The following is a 15,915-nucleotide window of genomic DNA, read 5'->3' as shown; positions in this document are numbered from 1 at the left end:
ATCCCCTCTGGTTCAAAAGCCTGATGTCTCAGGGTGGTGTGGGTCCTGAGGCTCCTGTACTTCCTTCCTGATGGCAGCAGTGAGAAGAGTGCCTGATGTGTATGGTGGAGTCCTTGATAATAGATGCTGCTTTCCAGCAACAGCACTCCATGTATTTGTGCTCGAAGGTGGGGAGGGCTCTACCCGTGACAGACTGGGCCGTATCCACTACTTTTTGTGGGCTTTTCCATTCAAGGGTACTGGTGCTTCCATACCCAACCATGATGTAACCAGTCAATATACTCTCCACCGTACATTTGTCAAAGTTTTAGGTGACGTGCCAAATCTTTGCAAACTTCAAAGGAAAATAGAGCACATAAACAGCAAGTAGAATTGAAATGGGTGGCCTCTTCTTGCTTCTCCTGCGAGTCCCTCGGGGCCATCAACTGTATTCAGTGCTTCCAGTGGAGCCTTCTCTATATTGGTGAGATCCGATGTAGATTGGAAGACTACTTTGCTGAGCACCTTCGCTCTATTCACCGCAAAAAGTGGGATCTCCCGGTAGCCACCCATTTCAATTCTACTTCCCATTCCTATTCTGACGTCAGTCTATCATAGCCTCTACTGCCATGATGAGCCCACACTCAGGTTGGAGGAGCAACATCTTGTATTCCATCTGGGTAGCCTCCAACCTGATGCCAGGAACATCAATTTCTCAAACTTCTGGTAATTGCCCCTCACGCTCTTTCACCATTCCCCATTCCTGTTTCTGCTTACCTGCCCATCACCTCCCTCTGGTGCTTCTCCCCCTTCGCTTTCTTCCATGGTCTTCTGTCCTCTCCTGTCAGATTTCCCCTTTCTCCAGCCCTTTATTACTTATACCAATCGACTTCCCAGCTCTTTACTTCACCTTTTCCCCCCTCTCCCGGTTTCACCTACCACCTTGTACTTCTTCCTCTCCTGCCCCCACCTTCTTACTCTGACCTCATCTTTGTTTTCCCACCCTGATGAAGGGTCTTGGCCTGAAATGTCAACTATTCACTCTCTTCCATGGATGCTGCCTGGCCTGCTGAGTTCCTCCAGCATTTTGTGTGTGTTGCTTTGGATTTCCAGCATCTGCAGATTTTCTCCTGTTTGTACTTGCACTAATGTCAAATTTATGAACCTTCCATTTGGAATTTATCCAGGTTCTGGTATCACACCTTTTAATCACTGTTGCATGTACTCCAAGGCTTGTAGAATCCTTGTGAGCCACTGTCCAAAATTAAATCCTTTCATTAACTCTTCTATATTCCCTACACTTTACCAATGACATCACAAACCCTCTTTAAAAAAAAGTTCTTAAGTGGCTGTAAAACACAGTATTTTAGGCAAAACCAGCATGCTGATGGATTTAATTTGCTATAAGATGGTAAGACGTAGGAGTAGTATGAGACCACTCAGCCTGTCCAATCTGCTCTGCCATTCCATTGTGGCTGATTTATTATCCCTCTCAGCGCTATTCTCCAGCCTCCTCCCCATAACCTTTGACACCCTTACTAATTAAGAACCTGTCAACCTTCACTTCAAATATACCCAAAGACTTGGCCTCCACAGTTGTCTGTTCAAAGAATTCCAGAGATTTGCCACCCTCTCACTAAAGAAATCCCTCCTCATCGCTGTCCTGTAGGTACGTCCTTGTACAGTCGGGTGTGATGGTTCAAAGGAAATGAGTACCGGGGAACTTCCACACATTTTTCCTGATTTACTCTTTTCTTCTGCAGTTGTGTGACAGCAAAGAAGAAGGCGTGGATGGCGATAATGTAAACATGTCTGTGGTGCACCCGACTACCCCGTCACAGTACTTCCACCTACTGCGCCGACAGATGATTCGCAACTTTCGGAAGCCCCTTATTATGGCCTCTCCGAAAATCCTACTTCGCCTCCCTGTGAGTGTACTCGGTCTGCTCAGTCACATGCACACTATCTGCTCCGTTTTGCTTTCTATTTGCACTACTTATTGATTTTTCTATAGTAATTAGTAATTTTTTTTAATATCTTGCACTGTACTGTTGCCACAAAATAACAACTTTCACAACATAGTCTAGGAACCCTAGCTATATATATGCACATAAGACTTTTGCATAGCACTATACATATCAAAAAAAGACCTTTCACCCAACTCATCCATGCCAACCAGGATCAGAATCAGGTTTATTATCACTGGCATGTGTTGTGAAATTTGTTAACTTAGCAGCAGCAGTTCACTGCAATACCATAATATAGATGAACAATAAATAAATAACAGTATATGCATATTGAATAGATTAAAAATTATGCAAAACAGAAATAATATATATTCAAAAGGTGGGGTAGTGTTCACGGGTTCAATGTCCATTTAAGAATCAGATGGCAAAAGGGAAGAAGTTGTTCCTGAATCGCTGAGTGTGTGTTTTCAAACTTCTGTACCTCCTACCTGATGGTAACAATGAGAAAAGGGCATGCCCTGAGTGCTGGAGGCCCTTAATAATGGATGCTGCCTTTCTGAGACACTGCTCCTTGAAGATCTCTTGGGTACTTTGTAGGCTAGTATCCAGGATGAAGCGGACTAAATTTATGATCCTGTGCAGTAGCCCCTCCACACCAGACAGTGATGCAGCCTGTCAGAATGCTCTCCATGTTACAACTATAGAAGTTGTTGAGTGTATTTGTTGACATTTGTTGACAAATCTCTGCAAACTCCTAATGAAGTATAGTCACTGTCTTGCCTTCTTTATAACTTCATCGATATGTTGGGACCAGGTTAGGTCCTCAGAGATCTTGACACCCAGGAACTTGAAACTGCCCACTCTCTCCACTTCTGATCTCTCTATGAGGATTGGTATGTGTTCCTTCATCTTATGCTTCCTGAAGTCCACAATTAGCTGTTTCATCTTACTGATGTTGAGTGCAAGGTTGTTGTTGTGACACCACTCCACTAGTTGGTATATCTCACTCCTGTACGCCCTCTCGTCACCACCTGAGATTCTACTAACAATGGTTGTATCGTCAACAAATTTATAGATTGTATTTGAGCTATACCTAGCCACATAGTCATGGGTATAGAGAGAGTAGAGCAGAGGGCTAAGCACACACCCCTGAGGTGTACCAGTGTTGATCGTCAGCGAGAAGGAGATATTACCACCAATCTGCACAGATTGTGGTCTTCCAGTTAGGAAGTCAAAGATCCAATTGTAGAGGGAGGAGCAGAGGCCCAGGTTCTGTAACTTATCAATCAAGATTATACATCTAAGTTAGTCCCATTTGCCCATGTCCCTCAAAACCTTCCCAATTTGTATTTGCTGCATTTAGTTATTTTAAGATCAAACTATTGAAAACATTTGCATCACTACCTTATTTTAAAACAGATTTTGGAACAATCAAAGTTCTTGAGAGGAACAAAAGCCAATCAAAGCTTGGAATGAATGTGAGTTAGCTAGCTGTTAAACTTTCACACAGGTTTGACGGATGAAGTTTGTTCCAGCCCCACTCCTCTCCTCCACGTGATGGGACTGCAGTACACAAGGTCGGGGCAGAACCTTCCCATTCAATTGCTGACGGCTCTGAGGAGTATTGACAATGGCAGACAATGGAATGGTTTTCAGTAAGATGGCCTCTCAATGGCAGCGGCCTCTCAATGGCAGCAGCCTCTCGGGATCCAAACAAAGGTGTAATTGTTTCAAAGTGCATTTATTATCAAAGAATGTATACATTATAGAACCTTGAGATTTGTTTGCTTACAGGCAGTTGCAAAGCAAGGAACTCGAAAGAACCCAATTAAAATAATAAGACCGAACTCCCAGTGCCCACAGAAAAAGAGGAAGACAAACAAAACAAATCATGCAAACAATGGAAGCGAGCAACAACAACAGCATTCCGAACCAAATTAAATCTTTAGATCCAAATCCCCAGACAAGCCCGGAGTAGGCCCAAAGCCTCGGTACTCGGTTCATCATATTAGTGGGGCAAATCACCACAACTCCGCGGACATGAAGCACAGCAGTGGGGGCAGTCTCACAGCCTTAGCACCACGGGGAGAGAAGCCCTCAGACTACCTGGGCTGGCGTTTAAATTATTTGAATCTCGCACTAGGACCCGCCCCTGCCACCGACAAATCGCTTCGGGCCTAGATTTCACTGCCGAAGGAACCGTTCTTGACCTTTCAGAATCAGCTTGGCGATCCAACCTCGCCCGACTTTTGACATCCTGCCTTTCCAGTCTATATGGACTGGCATTTAGATTGTCTAAATAGCAGATTGAACTTCGCATTAGGACTTGGGCCTTGCCGTGACGTGTTCATTCTTTATTTTTTATGATCGGTAGGCACTGCTGGGTTTTAAGAAATCAAGTACTGCAGGTGTACTTCACTAGCAAGCTGCTTGAAAGTGCGGGAGCTGGCCCTGTTGCATACCGTGTTACCGCCTGTTACAGGAAGGTGTCAGAGGCGATGCGTGGTCCAACAAACAGTGCAAATGATAATCTTGGATGTTTTTCTTGTGACTGCAAGACCCTGTTGGACATTAGTAGAATACTACAAGTCCAGTTCACTGGTTCAATGGAAAGATCAATGCCAGGAGAGCTGTGTAACCTCAATTGTTGTGCCAACCAGGCCACAGGCCAACTGTTGCAGCTGCCCAGGGGAGGAGACTCCAGAGGCAGTGTGGTGCAGCAGGTGCCCATGCTGGGTTGGTGCTGCCCTCTAGCTTTCACTCTGTGGAAGAACAGCTGGACTGTGTTCGTCTGCAGCTGCACTAGCACATGATGACCGGACTGCTATGTGCTTGTTCTTGCAGAAACATGGCTTCAGGACAGCATCTATCATAACTACATGTGCCTTGTGCCGTGTGTGACTGATGGTACTATGTTTTGCATCTTGCAACTGGAGGAACGCAGTTTTGTTTGTCTGCATTCTCAGATATGTATGTATGGTTGAATGACAACTAAAGTTGAACTAAAATTTCAGACTGTATAGTTTCCCTGACTGTGTCCTTCAATCTTGTGCAGATCAGTTAGCAGCATATTCTGCAGACATTTTTAACCTCTCCCTACATAATGCTGTGTTTTTAAAAAAAAATAACTCCTATAAACCAAACCCTGTATAACCTGGGCTTATACCTGAAGTCCTATTAAGTCCCAGGAAATCAGCAGTTTCTGAGGTACTCAGACCACCCCATCTGGCACCAACAATCATTCCACGATCAAGGTCACTTAGATCACAATTCTTCCCCATTCTGATGTTTGGTATGAACAACAACTGAACCTCTTGACCATGTCTGCATGCTTTTATAGATTGAGTTGCTGCCATGTGATTGGCTGATTAGATATTTGCATTAATGAGTCAGTGTACCTAATAAAGTGGTCTCTGTGTGTGTGTGTATATGTTACTTTTCAACTTTACTTCCATATCTTATTTTCCTTTAAGTATCCTAACCACAACTGCAGAATCAGGTTTAATACCACTGACATATGTCTTAAAATTACTTGTTTTATGGCAGCAGGACAATGCAATACATAACAAACTATAACTTACAATAAGATAGATATAAGATTAAATTAAGTAGTGGAAAAATAATGAGGTAGTATTCATCATCCATTTAGAAATCTGATCTCCGAGGGCAAGAAGCCTTTTCTAAAACATTGAGTGTGTGTCTTCAGGCTCCTGTACCTGCTCCCCGATGGTAACAATGAGAAGAGAGCATGTCCTGGGTGATGGGGGCCCTTAATGATGAATGCCGCCTTTTTGAGGCATCCCCTGATGAAGATGTCCTCGATGCTGGGGAGGCGAGTGCCCATGATGGAGCTGGCTGAAATTATAACTTTCTGCAACTATTTCTGATCCTGTGCAGTGGCTCCTCCATACCAGACAGTGATTCAACCATTTAAGATCTTTCCACTGTACGTCCGTAGAAATTTGCTATTGTCTTTGGTGGCATACCAAATCTCCTCAAACTCCTAATGAAATATAACTGCAGGTGCCCCTTTGCTTTGTAATTACCTGTTGGAGAGGGAAAGAAACGGTTGTGATGTGGCAGTCCTTTGGTTATAACAGTCAGCCAGAGAATCAAAGATCTTGTGTTCCAGAATGGCATGTTGCACAACAAGACAGTGCTCCCACCTGCATTGGGACCAGGAAGACTTTATCTCCAAGGCAATGAATTGTGATGAAAATCTTGCTGCTTTGGCAGAAGATTTCAGGAAACAAAACTACTGATAGCTGTGCTGTTGCTGTGTTTTCTGCATGCCAGTGTGCCTGGAATGCTTGATATTCTCTGCTCCCTGAAGTTTGATACTGAAGAAATTGAGGATGTATACAGAAAGGTGCTGTAAAAGGGCCAGTAACAATGCAGAATCCCACCCACCCTGCTCATGGACTGTTCGTTCCACTACCATCAGGGAGGAAGCTACCTAGCATCCACACCAGGACCACCAGACTCAAAAACAGTAACTGTCCCCAAGCAGTAAGACTGATCAACACCTCCACCCACTAGCCCACCCCAACACCACTGCTTTATCATTTCCTGTCAGAGTCACCTTATGTACAGGCACTCCTATACCCAGCGTCAGTTTATGGACATAAATCAATCTGTGTATATAAACTATCTTGTGTATTTATATTTACTGTGCATTTTTTATTATGGTGTTCCTTATCTTATTGTGTATTTTTGTGCTGCACTGGATCCACAGTAACAATGATTTCATTCTCCTTTACATGTGTGTACTGGAAATGACATGAAACAATATTGAACTGGATACAAATGTCTGGTACTAAAGATTATGGATTTAAGTTGGGGGGGCGGTGGTGTGTGCAAAGCTTCTTCACCCATAGAGTGGTGGGTTCCTGGAGTTAGTTGTTGGGGTAGTGGTGAAAGCGGACACAATATTGACATTTGAGGTTCTGAAGATAGGCACATGAACATAAAACCATACGATATAAGGACAAGATTAGGCCAGTTAACCCATCAAGTCCTCTCCACCATTCCATCATGGCTGATTTATTATCCCTCTCAACCCCATTCTCTTGCCTTCTCCCCATAACCTTTGATGCCCTCACTAATCAAGAACCCATCAACCTCTGCTTTAAATGTACTCCACAGCCATCCAGAGAAATGAATTCCAGACTGACCATCCCCTGGCTAAAGAAATTCTTCCTCCTCTCTGTTCTAAATGGACGTCCCTGTATTCAAAGGCTGTGCCCTCTGTTCCTAGACTGCCCCACTATAGGAAACATCCTCTCCACATCCACTGTATCTAGCTCTTTCAATATTCGATAGGTTTCAATTCTTCTAAACCCCAGTGAGTACAGGCCCAGAGCCATCAAATGCTCCTCATGCATTAATCCTTTCATTACTGGAATATTTCTTGTGAACCTCCTTTTGACCTTCTCCGATGCCAGCATATCTTTTCTCAGATGTGGCCCCAAACTGTTCAAAGTACCCCAAGTGCTGTCTGACCAATCCCATATAAAACCTCACCATCACATCCTTGCTCTTACTTTCCAGTCCTCTCAAATGAATGCTGATACTGTATTTGCCTTTCTCACCACTGACTAAATCTGCAAGTTAACTTTTAGGGAATCCTGCACAAGGACTCCCAAGGCCTTTTGCAACTGAGATTTTTAAATCTGCTCCCTGTTTCGAAAATAGTCCACGTCTTTATTCTTTCTTCCAAAGTGCATGACCATGCGCTTCCCTACAATATATTGCATTTGCTACTCCTTTGCCAAATCCAACCTGAAGCCCTGGATGAACCATGAGATCCACTATCTGCTGAGGGCTAGATCAGTGACATTCAGGTCTGGTGGCCAAGTAAGATACAAGAGGTCCAGGTACAATCTCCAGAAAGCATCTCATGTGTGACATGGCAATTCTGGACCAAACGGGTTACCGAAGGATGCTCGACAGCTGTGGCAGTGTTTGAATGCTATCACCACCTACAAAGTGAAACCATGCGCAGAAGTGACAACAAGGCTTCACTCTCAAATGGGCTCAATGCCTTCTATGTTTGCTTTAACCATCAAAACATGGAGGAAACTTCACGAACTCCCACAGCCCCCAGTGATGCTGTGATTTCAATCTCTGAGGCTGACATGAGAGTATTCTTTAGGAACATGAACCCATGGAAAGCATTTGACCTAGATGGGATACCTGGCCAAGTGCTAAAGTCCTGCACTGTTTAACTGTCTGGAATGTTCACTGAGGTCTTTAACCTCTTGCTTTGGCACTCTGAGGTACTCACCTGCTTCAAACAGGCTTCAATTATACTGGTGCCTAAGAAGACTGTGGTAAATTGCCTCAGTGGCTGTTATCCAGTAGCATTTACATTCACAGTGATGAAGTGCTTCGAGAGCTTGGTGATGAAACATATGAACTCCTGCCTGGGAAGCGACTTGGATCTGCTCCAATTTGCCTACCGGACAACAGGTCCGCAGCAGATGCCATTTTGTTGGCTCTTTATTCAACTCTGGAACATCTGAACTGCAAAGATGCATACATCAGGATGCTCTTTATCAATCACAGCTCAGCATTCGATACCATCATTCCGGCAAAGCTAATTATAAGCTTTAAGACCTTGGCCTCAATACCTCCTTGTGCAATTGGATCCTCAATTTCCTCGCTTGCAGACCTCTGTCAGTTTGGATTGCCAACAAACATCTCCTCCATGATCTCCATCAGCACAGGTGCACCACTAGGCCGTATACTTTATACTTATGACTGTGAAGCTAAGCACAGCTCTAATGCCATCTTTAAGTTCCCTGATGACGCCATTGCCATTGGCCGAATCAATAGTGGTGACAGATCAGCACCTTTTGAAAATCTGTCGGAGTGGTGCCACAACAACAACCTCTCACTCACAGTCAGTAAGACCAAGGAGCTGATTAATGACTTCAGGGCCAGGAAACTGGAGGTCCATGAGCCAGTCCCATTGGGTATCAGAGGTGGAGCGGGTCAGCAATGTTAAATTCCTCAGTGTTATTATTTCAGGGGATCTGACCTGAGCCCAGCACACAAGTGCAATTGCAAAGAAAGCATGGCAGTGCCTCTACTTCCTTCGAAGTTTGTGAAGATCAGACTTGACATCTAAAACTTTGACAAACTTCTATAGATGTGTGGTGGAGAGTATATTGACTGGCTGCATCATGGCCTGGTGTGGAAACCCCAATGTCCATGAATGGAAAATCCTACAAAATGTAGTGTATATGGCCCAGTCCACCACTGCTAAAGCCCTCACCACTATAGAGCATTTCTATCTGATGCGCTACCATAGGAAAGTGGCATTAATCAGCAAGGACCCCCACCATCCAGGCTGGGCTCTCTTCTCACTGCTGCCATGAGGAAGAAGTTACAGGAGCCTCAGGTCCCACACCACCAAGTTCAGGAACAGTTATTACCCCTCAGCCATCAGGCTCTTGAACCATTTGGGATAACTTCACTCGCCCCATCACTGAAACGGTTCCAATACCCATCCCTGCAGAACACCACTAATCATCAGCAGTCAACCAGAATAGGTCTCCTTCATTCCCACTCTTTACCTCTTGCCATTCATCCAATCTTCTATCTATGGTAGTATTTTTCCTGTATTTTTTGGCTCTCACCTTGTTTAGCAGCCTCATGTGCAGCACTCTGTCAAAGACCTTCTGAAGATCCAAGAAAACAATAGCCATAACTCTCTTTTGTTCGGAAGAGAAGGAGATAGATGATAAGCAGGCAGAAGGGATTTAGTTTAATTTGGCATTGTGTTCGGCACAAACATTGTGGGCCAAAAGGCCTGTTCGAGTGTTGTGCTGTTCTCTTTTCTATCAGGTAGTTAGTCTATAAGTGACACTGTGGTAAAAGATCAGACACGAGAGGTCTCCTACTGGTTTTGGCAATACTTTTTCAACTAATTCTATCTATAATAAAGCAAGTTTTGTCCACACTAACTTTCTCTCTTCTTTCCGAAGGCTGCAGTCTCCAGTCTAGATGAAATGGCACCTGGAACCACCTTTAAACCTGTCATAGGAGATGAATCAGTCGATCCAAAAAAGTAATTTATTTTTCTTTGCAAATCTATTGCCTTTAAACACAAATAAAGGGTTAAAGGAAGATTAGCTTTATTTATCACATGTGCATAGGGGCGCACAGTGAAATGTGTCATTTGCGTCAATAACCAACACAGTTCCAGGATGTGCTGCCTGTGTATGTCGCCATGCTTCTGGCACCAACATAGCATGCCCACAACTTGCTAGCCCCGACTCTACATCTTTGTAAAGTGGGAGGAAACTGATGCGCCCAGAGAATTTCCTGCATTTCAGGAGATCTGATCACTTGGCTCTCCTTCTCCTTCTGCATACAGGCAGAGGCTAAAGAGCAGGGCATATGAGATAAGGAGAATAAAGAGTTGGTCACGAGAGGCAGAGTTGTGGCCATAGGATTGCTTCGAATTGGTGGATTGGGCCGTGTTCAAGGACTTGTCAGAGAATCTGAATGAATGCACTACGGTTGTCACGGACTTCATAGTCTATAGATTCACAGCCCTCTGGCTAAAGAAATTCCCCCTCATCTCTGTTCTACAGGGACATCCTTCTATTCCGAGGCTGGGCCCTCTGGTCCTAGACTCCCCCCACTATATTGGTTGATTGGGTTAGTGCCGGAATGTGTGGCAACATGTGTGGGCTGCCCCCAGCACATCGTTGGGTTGTGTTGGGTGCTAACGCAAATGATGCATTAACTATATGTATAAATAAATAAATCTAAATCTGAATCCTATCAACCTCTGCTTCAAGTATACCTAATGATTTGGCCTTGATTGTCTTCTGTGGCAATGAATTCCATAGTTTCACTATCCTCTGACCAAACAAAATTTCTCCTTATTTCTGTTCTAAAATGACATTTTTTCTTGATGGCTCAATCAACACCCATCATGCAATTTAATAACGGTGCTCAGTCATCTTCACCTCTTGCTATCCCAACACTGGGCTTCTTCAGTCACCAGTACCATATTGGTAAACCTCTCCAAACTACCTGGGGCCATACTACAGAAACAAGGCTGTATTTATGAACACTTTGCAGTCATAAATGTTAACTTCAAAATTGGAAGAATTGATAGTATTTTTCATGATTTCTTGTTTCAGTGTGACACGGGTGGTATTCTGCTCTGGAAAACACTACTACACGCTGCTTAAACACAGAGAGACATTGGAAGCTGCACAGAACACAGCACTGGTCAGGGTAGAAGAACTCTGTCCCTTCCCACTACAACTTCTTCAGCTGCACATGCAGAGATTCAAACATGCAAAAGGTCAGGATGCTTAAAAATGTTATTTTTATTTGATTCAGAGATACAGCATAGTAGCAGGCCCTTCCGGTCCAACTAGTTCATACCACTTAATTACACCCATGTGACCAATTAACCTACTAACTTGTACATCGAATAAACATTTCTTGGGCTTCCATCCAGGTACTGGTATTGATTATTATGTACTGTCATTTTACTGACAATCTCCGCCATCCCTGAAGAAGAGGAAAAGTTTGTCATTGAAGTGTAGGTTGTAATTGATACCTGCACTCGGCCGAAAGCCCGAAAAGAGTTTATTCATCACATATGCCAGGAAGCACTTGATCCTTTTTTTTAAACCTATACATCTTAGGAATGTGGGAGGAAACTGGAGCATCAAGTGGAAACTCACGTGGTCATGGAGAGAACGTACGAACTCCTTACAGACTGTGGCAGGAATTGAACCTGGATCACTAGTGCTGTAACAGTGGTATGCTAACCACTGCACTAATGTGCCACCCTGTCACATGAGCCTTGGAGTGGTAACCAAGCCAAGTTTATTTCAAGACTTGGGTTAATGTTTTATTTGTCTGTTACTAAATTTCTTTTGGTGTTTTCTTTGCTGTATATTTCTCTATTTTGCTTGTATTTCTCAGGCTATCAGTGGTTCCACACTTAGGCGGGCTGAGTGAGCACATGAGCTGTGGAGGGACATTTGCAGTGTAAGAATTGAAATTAGTTTATTATTGTCATATTTACTGAGGTACATATAACAGCTTGCCATGCATACTACTCTTACAGATCAAATCATTACAAGAATGCATTGAATTTGAACGAGGTAAAGCAAGAACAGAATGCAGAATGAAATGCAACAGCTACCAAGAAAGTGCAGTGCAGAAGCAAGGTCATAACAGTTCATCTTTAATTATAGGTTCAAGAGATTGTGCAGATGCTGGAGACACACACAAAGTGCTGCTGGAACTCAGCAAATCAGGTAGCAGTTATGGAAGGAAATACCCAGATGACATTTGAAGGGACTTGGCACTCTTAGCAGGAGCTTGACACTGTGCTGAAATCAAAGTCAAAGTGGAGTTTATTGTCATCTACAGAAGTCCACATATGTACAAGTGCAGTTAAAAACTTGACTTGCAGCAGCATCATATAAGAAAAACATCAATTAAACAAAAATTATACACAGTTCTTCCAAGAAAGAACACAATTAGAACCAAAACAAAGTCCATTTTAGTAATCAGAATCAGATATATTTCCACTGACATACTCAGAAATTTGTTGTTTTATGGCAGCAGTACTGTACAATGCTTAAAAATCACTAAGTAAATAAATAGTGAGAAAAGAGGATTAGTGAGTTTGAGCAGAATCTGGCTGCACAGTTGTGAGTGTACAGGAAGCAGAGTAGGGGGGCTGAGGACGCAGCCTTGTGGGCACCAGTGTGGATAGTAATTGTGGTGGAGGTTCTGCTGTTGAGTCTTACTGGAGTAATAGAGTCACTATTGGGCTGGCTGATGGTGTCGTGGCACCAGCACTGGGCTTCAAAGCAGGTGATCCTGAGATCAAATCCGGCCAGGTCCCAACCTGGGCAGCAGCAGCAGTATCTGCACGAAAGAAGGGCCTGGCAAATTTCTTCTGTATCTTGCCACGAGAACCTAATATTTTTCATGACAACTACACAATCCATGAGTCGATGATGACTTGATGGCACTCAGCAACAACAACAACAGAATCACAGAGCACTGCAACAAAGAAACAGGCTCTTTGGCCCATCTAGTCTGTGCCAATCTTTTACTCTACCTAGTCCCATTGACCTATACCTGGACCATAGCCCTCCACACCCCTCCCATCTACGTACCTATCCAAACCTCCCTTTAAGTGTCGAAATTGAACTTACGTTCACACTCACGCCACCCTCTGAGTGAGGAAGTTCCCCTCTCACGCTCCCCTGAAACACTTCGCCTTTCACCCTTATCCTATGACAAGCAAAAGATAAAAATCTGAGTGGTCTTGATATCTAATGAATATTTGAAATAATGAACGAGAATTACTTTACAGAGTTTGTATGGAGTCAAGAAGAGCCGCAGAACATGGGCCCGTGGTTTTTTGTATCCCCCAGATTTGAGAAACAGTTAGGATGCAAGGTAAGTCAACAAAAACTCGCAGTTTATGCTTCTATATTAGTGTTCTTTTAGCACCTTCTCTGGAGTTTGGTAAGTTTTCATACAAATTCTTATTCTGTTTGTGTTAGACTTCTGAAATTTGGGTGTACAGGGCTGAGGACGTAGCTGTGTGGGCAGCAGTGTTGATGATAGTAAATGTTCCAGTTAATATATGGTTGGTATGTTATAAATTAGTCGTCTTAAAGGTAAAATAATAAACACAAGAGATTCTACAGATGCTGGAAATCCAGAGTAACACATACAAAATGCTGGAGGAACTCAGCAGGTTAGGCAGCAACTATGGAAATGAATAAACAGTCGGTACACAGTATCAGGCTGAGACCTTTCATCAGTCCTTTTCTGACCTTAAGTCATAGAGCACTACAGCACAGAAATAGGACCTTTGATCCATCTACTCCATGCCAAATTGCTATTCTACCTAGTCCAGTCGTATCCGCTTCACAATCAAAATACCTTTTGAAATGGTCAGTGTTGTAACGTCACAATTATCTGCTATGTAGTTTACTAGGAGGTTTCAAATTGACGTCATAGAGCATACAACACTAAAACAAGCCCTTTGTCCCAACTGATCCATGCCAAACAAGATTCAAGTATAATTGCCATTCTGTCATACATGAATGCGGCTAAACAAAACAGCTTTATTCCAGGGCTAAGGTGCAAAGCACAGTACCATCAGTCATACACAGCACAAGCACATATAGCACAGCAGTAAAATGCAGTCACACAAAAAAAGAGTGCAAATCCCTTAGTCTATGACTGTTGCAGTGGAACACAATCCAGTTTGTCTTTTGCTGAGTGAATACTGGGGAAAGCACCAACTCCATGCCACACCACCTCCAGCACTGGTGGAGTGCCGGACTCCGACGCACCCCCCCCCCCCCCCCCCCCAGATGGCTGCAAATGGGTGACACCACAGCTTGAGGCATAGTACTGGCTATGACTGAAGCCATGCAGCTCCTGTGCCGTTCGCCAACAAACCAATGAATTGGACTTCCAGCACTCCACACCTCCGACGTCCAACAGGGTCTTGTGATCACAATAAAAGTGACAAAGACGATCACTCGCTGTGAGACTGTACACCTCCTTCACACACCAACGCCTCTCTGTCGCAGGCAGCATCACAGTCCCCACCAAGTCCAGAGCCTTCAGTTTCCCCGCCACATGAGCAACTAGCTGATGAGGTAGACCTGCAGTACCTTAAGTTCTTAATGCCCAGCAGGGTCTTGTGATTGTAAAAAGTAGTATGTTTAAAAAGACAGTAACATGTTTGGATGACCCGGTAGAAGCCGCTATGTCTTAGCACACCTACCATTTTACCAGAAGTTCCATCTAAGCTAGGCCCATTTTAGCCCATATCCTTCTAAACCTTTCCTGTCCAAGTGCTTTTTAAATGTTCTTAAAGTACTTGCCTCAACCACCTCGTCTGGCAACTCATTCCACGTACTGACAATTCCCTCGATGAAAAAGTTACTCCTCAGGATTCTATGAAGTCTTTTTCTTCTCCCCTAAACCTAAGCTCTCTAGTTCATGATTCCCTAGCCCTGAGAGGAAGACACATCATATCTTTTCCCCTCAAGATGTTATATCCCTCTATAAGGTTACCCCTCCTTTTCAAAAATTCCACCTGCTGAACTCCTCTCCATAACTCAGTCTCCTGAATCCCTGCAGCATCCAAGTAAATCTCTCGTAAAACTTCAAGATTCAAAGTACGTTTATTATCAAAGAATGTATAAATTATACAACCTTGAAATTTATCTGCTTACTGGCAGCCACAAAGCAAGAAACCCAAAAGAACTCAATTTTTAAAAAAAAGACCAACACCCAATGTGCAGAGAAATGAGGGGAAAAAAACACAAATCTTGCAAACAATAAAAACAAGCAACAGCATTCTGAACCAAATTGTGTTCATAGACCCAGAGCACTGAGCAACCAGACTAGGCCCATAGGCTCCATCTCAGTTGGTCTCACAGCAGGGAAAATCGTCACGAACCTCACAAACACGAAGCACGCAGCAACCGGAACGGTCTTGCAGCCTCCGCGTGGCAGAAAGAGTTCTAATTTAGTTCCAGTTGTTAACATTTGTAAGTTGGGGTGTTGGTGCCAAATTTAAACATGTTGGACATAGTCATTGAAAGGCCTGAAACTGGTGATAGTTTAGATCTTTTTTTCATTCAAATGCCATTTTCATTTATTGAGTCCTACTTTAATCAGTTGAATCAAAAACAAATGCTGGAAGAAGAATTATTAGGTTACTTGCAACCAAAATGCAGCTGTAATTTTTACATGTGTTTATAGATTGGTTAACATGGGGAGAGCTTATTTGTGACAAAAGTGTTATGTTTTGTAACTTGAAAACATTAAATGAACTCAAAGGAAGATTCAGGGAGTCCGAAAATGGGTGTAACTTCATCTTTACTTTTTAGTGAAGCTTGCACCTATTATGTATGCAATTCACGTATTTTTACATATAACC

General features: G+C 43.3%; 1 protein-coding gene across 1 annotated transcript in view; it reads left to right on the top strand.

Moving 5' to 3' along the window:
- Window positions 1-15,915, top strand: part of dhtkd1 (dehydrogenase E1 and transketolase domain containing 1) — a 61,738-nt gene that overhangs the window by 42,785 nt on the left and 3,038 nt on the right. Inside the window, exons 13-16 of the mRNA XM_072241678.1 lie at window positions 1,743-1,907; window positions 9,938-10,020; window positions 11,108-11,274; window positions 13,318-13,403. Of these exons, the coding sequence (XP_072097779.1) occupies window positions 1,743-1,907; window positions 9,938-10,020; window positions 11,108-11,274; window positions 13,318-13,403 (501 nt within the window). The remainder of the gene's footprint in view (window positions 1-1,742; window positions 1,908-9,937; window positions 10,021-11,107; window positions 11,275-13,317; window positions 13,404-15,915) is intronic.

This window comes from Mobula birostris, chromosome 23, assembly GCF_030028105.1.
Source record: "Mobula birostris isolate sMobBir1 chromosome 23, sMobBir1.hap1, whole genome shotgun sequence".
NCBI classification, from domain to species: Eukaryota; Metazoa; Chordata; class Chondrichthyes; order Myliobatiformes; family Myliobatidae; genus Mobula; species Mobula birostris.
This window is presented reverse-complemented; position numbering and strand designations above follow the sequence as displayed.